Source organism: Ursus maritimus, assembly GCF_017311325.1.
Source record: "Ursus maritimus isolate PB19 chromosome X unlocalized genomic scaffold, ASM1731132v1 scaffold_X1, whole genome shotgun sequence".
Taxonomy (NCBI): Eukaryota; Metazoa; Chordata; class Mammalia; order Carnivora; family Ursidae; genus Ursus; species Ursus maritimus.
Genome location: NW_024423319.1, coordinates 107,092,698 through 107,100,317, shown reverse-complemented (window position 1 = coordinate 107,100,317; position 7,620 = coordinate 107,092,698). Strand labels below are relative to the sequence as shown.

Below are 7,620 nucleotides of genomic sequence, written 5' to 3'. Positions count from 1 at the left end.
AAGAGTCGGGCACTTAACCAATGAAGCCATCCAGGTGCCCCAACCTTACTGTTCTTTATAGTTGCTAGTATTTGCTCAAAGGAAGCTTCATGAAAACAGGTTCAGGCTGTATTCCTGGAAACAGGTGAGTGGGAGGGCAGAGGCTTACTGGAGCAAGTCAGAGGTAGCAGGTGCTAGCATACAGCTGTGTTACTGGTGAATACCACTGTGCCAGATACAGCTGTGTTACTGGAGAATACCACTGTGTTAGAGACAGCTGCGTTACTGGAGAATACCACTGTGTCAGAGAACACATGACTTGCGCACAGTTGTGTTATGTATGCAGCGAGTTCTCATTTTGTGTTCATGTTAGATTTGCCAAGCCCCTTTCCTGGATCTGGTTTTCATTGTCATTTAGTGTCCTCTGCTGGTAGTTTCTAGTACATTCACGTTGTCTGAAATACTGAGCCGTGTGCAAAAGAATGGAATGGGAAAATCTGAGCTCAGTTTGCAGTCCTTCGAGTAAATAATTGATTGAGGCAAGAATCTTCTAGGTGCTAAAGCCACTACTGGAGGTCTGTTGAGAGATCAGGGCCTTCGCCCAGTTTTAGAGGGCTACTCCATAGCCTGCTTTGTAATTTCAAAGGGAAAAAAGATACCTTTGCAAATGGAGAGATCTGATGCCATCGGCTTGAACCAACGGGTCACACTTAGCATCTCTAATAATACGACAAGCGCTCGTCTGCCCCTGATGTGATGCTTGTGTAAATATCTGCCACCCTGACGTTAATGAAGAAAGAGGTCTTCAGGCAAACCCACCTTAGGGATTTTCTGCAGAACACCTGGTCTGCACTTCCCCTGAGGTGTTATGAAACACATCGGGGGGAAAAACTATACTCAGTGAAATGAGGGTAAAAAAGGAAAACAAAATACAGCGTATGATCCTTCATTCAAAAGCAGAACAGCTATAAATGACATGATGGGGACAGTTGTGGGGACATTTGAATGTGGATTGCATACCAGATGATGATATTACACCCCTGGGCACTTATGCATGAGTGTGGTAGTGGCAGTGTGGTGGGGTGGGCCGTCTTAAGAGATTCCTGCTGAAGTATTTGGGGTGAAGTGTGGTATCTGAGGTGGCCATTTTCTCCAACTTTTTTTTAGGGAAAATTGAAGGCATGCCAGAAAGGTTTATTTAAAAAGTAACCTCTTAATGTACAATAGTTGCTGGGATTTGGAAGTGGCCATGTTTGTATATAGCTGAGAGCCCAAGCTTCAGATTTGTACACGATTCAGGAATTAGCCCAAGGTAACGTGGCTTGCCTTTGTACACTCACGTTTCCAGGGTCGCTTTTTTTCCCCCCCGCTTTTTTTTTTTTTTTTAAAGTAATGAGTACACCCAATGTGGGGCTTGAACTCACGACCCCAAGATCAACAGTGGCATCGTCTGCTGACTAAGCCAGCCAGGAGCCCCTCCAGGTTCACTTTTTTTTTTTTTTTGATGATTTTATTTATTTATTTATTTGAGTGAGAGACAAAGAGACAGAGATAGTACACAAGCAGGGGGAGCTGCAGAAAGAGAGGGAGAAGCAGACTCCCCACTGAGCAGGGAGCCTGTTTTGGGGGCTTCATACAAGGACCCTGGGATCATGACCTGAGCCGAAGGCAGACGCTTAACCAACTGAGCCACCCAAGGCGTCCCTCCAGGTTCACTTTTAAGGCAGCGGCACCATAAGCAGTGTTCTATAAGGCTCATTTTTGTTTTCCCTTTTTACAGATTACCACCCATAGTGCGAGGAGGGGCTATTGACAGATATTGGCCCACCGCTGATGGTCGCCTGGTTGAATATGACATAGATGAAGTGGTATATGATGAAGATTCACCTTATCAGAACATTAAAATTCTACACTCGAAGCAATTTGGAAATATTCTTATCCTTAGTGGGGACGTTAGTAAGTATTCGTCCTTACCCCAATTGCATAGCAGACTGACGATGTTTTAGATTATGGTGCTTTCCTGACAAATACCACCATTGTGGATTTGTCCTGGTTTGTCTTTGGCAGTGCTGTTTTTTTGAGAGGAACATTTATGTCATATTAACCAACCTGTGGATTGTCTGGGCTTTCATGTTTTATTTTTATTTTTTATTTTAAAGATTTATTTGTTTTAGAGAGAATGCATGAGCGGCTGTGAGGGGCAGAGGGAGAGGGGAAGCAGACACTATTCGGGGCAGAGCCCAACCAGGACCCGGGGCTCAACCCACGACCCTGAGATCATGACCTGAGCTGAAACCAAGAGCCAGACACTTAACTGACTGAGCCACCCACACGCCCCTAGGCTTTCATGTTTTATAGCAGAGCCATGAAAACTATGTCTTGATGTTCCTTTTTCTTAGTATTCTTAGTGTTGAGTATTTGGATTTTACTCATTATAAAGAAAATATGATTGCTTATTTTTTAAGAAATATTTTTGTTACGGAAAATTTGAAACCTAAGTAGACAAAATAGTATCATGAACCCATGTTTACTCACCATTGAGTGCTAACAATTAGCAACTCCTGGCCAGTCTTGTTTCCCCTAAACCCTGGTTTGCTTTGTCCCTCTCCTATTACTTGGAACAACTCTCAGATGCTGTATTTCATGTAATAAAAGATGTGATTGCTTTTAATTAGCATATCAGAACATTCTTAAGACTGAATTTTTCCCACTGACCAAAGTATATGTATATGTAACATATAGTATTAGGTGTCAGATGAGTAGGGTTGATGAAAAGTTCACAATCCAAAAAAAAAAAAAAAAAAGTATCTCTGCACATTGTTGACAGTTTTTAAAGATCAAAAATGAAAAAATTTGAATTTTAGACTAGATTCCAGCACTTTCTAGCATGGAGAGTCAGGTCGCGGTGTGGGTTTGGGTAGAGTCACCATTTTGTCCCTGTGTTTTTCCTACCTAGATCTGGCAGAGAGTGATTTGGCGTATACCCAGGCCATCATGGGCAGTGGAAAAGAAGACTACAGTGGCAAAGACGTGCTGATTCTTGGGGGTGGAGATGGGGGCATATTATGTGAAATAGTCAAACTGAAACCAAAGATGGTCACTATGGTAGAGATATCCTTTGTTCGGAGATCAAGTTCGGTTGGGTTCTGTTTTCTTCCTCTTTTTTTGTCTTAAGACTCCAGTTAATGTTATGAGGCAAATGCTTTATAAATACTGCCTTGAAGAAACATTTCCATTTGGTACCGATAGCCTTTTTATGTGGCTACAAACAAAGCAGCAGAGATCCTCTAGTTGAGAAAACAAGAAAGCAACCTTGGTACGGTGTCTGCTGCTTAGCACTTTCTGAAAGGGCTTCTTCATGAGAAGAGAAAATTCAGTTCTTTTTGAGTGACCTTGATACAAAATGAAATCGTTGTCTCATTCACCATCGTTTTGGGAAATCGGATACCCAAGTTAGTGTTATAAAATTTATGTTTGTCTTACCTTTATTTTTTATAAAGATTTTATTTTACTTTATTAAGATTTTATTTATTTATTTGAGAAAGAGAGAGAGCATGGGGAGGGGCAGAGGGAGAGGGAGAGAGAATTTCAGGCCAACTCCACGCAGATCCGGATGCGGGGCTCAATCTCACAACCCTGAGATCATGACCTGAACTGAAATCAAGAGTTCGATGCTTAACTGACCCACCCAGGTGCCCCTACCTTTTCTTTAAAGTATTACTATTTCTGGGGCGCCTGGGTGGCTCAGTGGTTAAGCATCTGCCTTTGGCTCAGGGCGTGATCCCAGGGTCCTGGGATCGAGCCCCGCATCGGGCTCCCTGCTGTGCTGGAAGCCTGCTTCTTCCTCTCCCACTCCCCCTGCTTGTGTTCCCTCTCTCGCTGGCTGTCTCTCTCTCTGTCAAATAAATCAATAAAATCTTTAAAAATAAAGTATTACTATTTCAGAATTCTTTGATAGATCCAAATTCTGGATAAATTTCTCCTTGACCTGTTTGAACATTGACCAAATGGTGATTGATGGATGTAAGAAATACATGCGAAAAACATGTGGCGACGTCTTAGACAATCTTAAAGGAGACTGCTATCAGGTAATTATGTTTTCTAGATAACATTTTGAAGTCAGCTAATAATAATATTGACTTGAATTGTACCTTCCTAAAACAGCTTTAAGGGTGATTGGTTAAGAAGGTAAATAGATCATCTTGGAGGGAAGGAAAATTTTTTTTTCCCTCTACTGTTAGAAGGTGGAGGAGGGACAGTAAAAGTATCGCCCCAAATTGCGAAGGCACTTGCTGACCGGAAAACAAAGTAGGCCACTCCATAGAGTTTACACCGAGTCTCTCCAGGGACACTTAACTGACAGGCAGGATTGGGCAGAGGATGGTCCGCGGCAGCTGCACAGTTAGGGCATTGTAGTGCGATCATACTGTTCCCATGTACCTCAGATGGTATGCGTGCACCTAATTGACTTTTAATCAAGCCAACCTTTGATTAGATTTTATGGCACCACCTGTGCATGAGAAAGGCGAAAGACTGTTCTCCCTAACAGATTCATGGGAAGCCAAAACGCATCCCATCCTTCCTTGGCAGGCATTTCTGACGTATGTGTATTATTCTCTAAGGTGCCAGAACACATAATCCCAAAAGAGATAATTGAGCAAACATGAACAAACTAAGAGGGCCAAAGATGGACTCACCCTTACCCTCTGCCCTTCTAGTTCTTGGCCAAGACTCCCCTAATAAAAGACAGATTAACAAGAGAAAAACAGAAGTCGATTAATGTATATACCTCATGTGTACTTGGGAGAGACCCAGAGATAACTGAGTAACCTAGAGGTAGCTTTAGAATTTAGGCTTAAATATCTTAATAGGGAAAGGGGTCGTAAGTGTCTTGGGAAGAGTGAGTGACTTTTAGGAAAGATAACGGGCCTTTGGAAGAATAGATGGGGGGTAGGTATGATATTTGTGACTAAGTTTGTCTGGATGTGGTATCCATCTCCTGTCCTGTGATAGAGGTCAACCTTCCCTGGTTGAATCCCCTAGGGAGGGGATCTCTGACATTTGAGTTCCTTTAGGAGGATGTATCTTTAGGCAGATTGAAGGGGAGTTCAGAGAAAACTGCTTTCTGCATTTTCTGTTTTTCAAGTGCCTATAGCTCAAAATAATACACCAAAGTGGCATATTTTGAGGTGACACATCGTGCTACTCTTCAGACTCTGTGTGTGAGTTTTGTGTACGTCTGAATAATTGCTTCTTGCTGAGCAAATTAGTTTCTGTCCTAAATTGTACTGTACTTGCAGGTTCACCAATTAATGGTTCGTGGGCTATGTTTTGTATTGTACTTTGAGCACGCATGTGTTCAGTGGTTACATCTGCAGTACTTGTTAGAGCAAGAGAACCAAGCAAATGCATTTTATTTGAACAGGATCTTAAATGTATGTCTTCAAAAAAAAAAAAGTACGTCCTCAGATTTATGAACCATTTAGACAAGTGCTTTAATTTGTTGATCTGTAAGTTGCTTACCCCTCCCCTATCTTCCCTAATGTGTTTGCATCCAAATTTGATTTCATGGTGCATGCATGTTAATTTTTTAAGCTGAAAGAGAATTCTATCTATATTGTAATGTTAGGTGTGATTGTTTTGTGGGCAAACGGGAAAGAAGGATATATATATTTCACATGCAGTGTTTGAGAGTTTTAAGAAGGGGTGGGGCGGGTTGGGCAGTAGGTTCATCAGAGCATGACAGATTCGTTTCCCTCACATGGAGCAGAAAGTTACCATTGTTGTCAAATAACGTTTGCATTGTTAACCAGACTCTCTGTCTAAGGTGTCTTAACCTGTAATCCTCAACCCTGTACCAGGTGGCTGTTATTTCTGTTTTATGGCTGAAGAAGATTCAACTTAGAGAGTTCAAAGGACATTTATTCAGGGTAATAGGGTAACTTTAGAAGAGTGATTCACTCCGATACCCGGCTCCCTGGCTCCTTCTGTGACCTCCTTATATGGATTCAGAAAAAACTATTTAAGCATAAGCAGAACTGCAAACCCAAACCAGTACGGGGAGTTGTAGGTTGTTGTAATTAGAGGCTGGATGTACGTGGGACGATTTACTAATGGATTTCGAAAACAGCTCTTGACTTGCACATCTGTCTGAAAGCAGAGCACCAAAGGCAGGTGGTGACATTGACAGTTGGACATTCTAGGGAATGGAAAAGTAGTATTTTATTTGAAATGATTCTTCTTTTGAGGAAGTTGGGTGCCTGAATACACCCGCCCACCCCTCCCGTCTTCTTGCTGGATTAGAACAACCATTAGAGGGGAGCCTGGACAATTCTTCTGAGGTTGAAGGTTTTCTGAGGGCTCTCAAGGGGTGGGGAGTTCCTTGTCTGGGGGTATCCACAAGCCCCTTAGCCGTTAAAATATTACCACTGAAAAAACACCAGGTCTTTGCAAATGTTTATTTCAAAAACATAATTACTCTAAGCATTTTTAGAAAATAGAAAATGTTCCAAAGTGCTCCCCATTCCTTTCATAATGACAGAGTAACCTTAATACTAAAATCCTTAAGGTAGTACAAAAAGAGAATTAGAGATTAGTTTTAATGAGTATACAAGATTTTCAAGTAAAAGAGTAAATTAAATCTAGCAGTTTATTTAAAGAACTCTATTAGGCCTAAGAAAGATTTAGTTCAGAAACATAAAGATGGAAATCTTAAGAAATCTGTCAACATGATTTATTATATGAACTATTTAAAAGAGAAAATGTATTAACAGGTGACAAAGCATTTGGGGGATATTTAGCAGTCGTTCGTAATGAAAAGTCTTTTAAGTAAGATAAAAGTGCAATAAAGGGAAACTACCCAAACATAACAAACTATAAGAAACTTAATGTTGTATAAAATGGCAAAATACATAAGGCATTTCCAGTAAAACTAGAAATAAGGTGAAGATGCTTATTATTACCTTTATTCAACATTGTTTTTGAGGCATTCGCTAATGTAGTAAGGTAGGAAAATGAAAACAGTATAAATATAGAAAGAATCATTTGTAGATGATATGAATGCTTAGAAAAATCTAGGAAACTCACCTAGAAAATTAGTTGGGTTCATGAGAATTTGGTGAAGTGATTGGAGGGAGACAATCTAAAAAATTTTTTTTAAGCTATGTTAAATGCAAAACAGTTTGAATGGAAATTGGAGGCAGAAAGTGGGCTGGAGATCCTGTTTAGAATAATGACCAATTGGTCTTTTTAAGTTACTAAATTGAATTCCAGTGTAGTTAACAAGAGTATTATATTAGTTTCAGATGTACGATATAGTGATTCAACAGTTCTGTACATTACTCAGTGCTCATCACGATAAGTGCACTCTTACTCCCTATCACCTATTTCACCCATCCCCCTGCCCACCTCCCCTCTGGTAGCCATCTGATTGTTCAGTATAGTTAAGAATGTTTTTTGGTTTGTTTCTATTTTTGTTGTTCATTTGTTTTGTTTCTTAAATTCCACGTATGAGTGAAATCATATGGTATTTGTCTTTCTCTCACTGACATTTCACTTAGTATACATACTAGCTCCATCCATGTCATTACGAATGGCAAGATTGCAATCTTTTTTATGGCTGAATAATATTCCAGCGTGGGG

At 40.6% G+C, this 7,620-nt stretch overlaps 1 protein-coding gene across 1 annotated transcript in view; it reads left to right on the top strand.

The window, feature by feature from the left end:
- The window catches only part of SMS (spermine synthase), a 50,541-nt gene that overhangs the window by 28,950 nt on the left and 13,971 nt on the right, over positions 1-7,620 (top strand). Inside the window, exons 6-7 of the mRNA XM_040633523.1 lie at positions 2,936-3,090; positions 3,978-4,067. Of these exons, the coding sequence (XP_040489457.1) occupies positions 2,936-3,090; positions 3,978-4,067 (245 nt within the window). The remainder of the gene's footprint in view (positions 1-2,935; positions 3,091-3,977; positions 4,068-7,620) is intronic.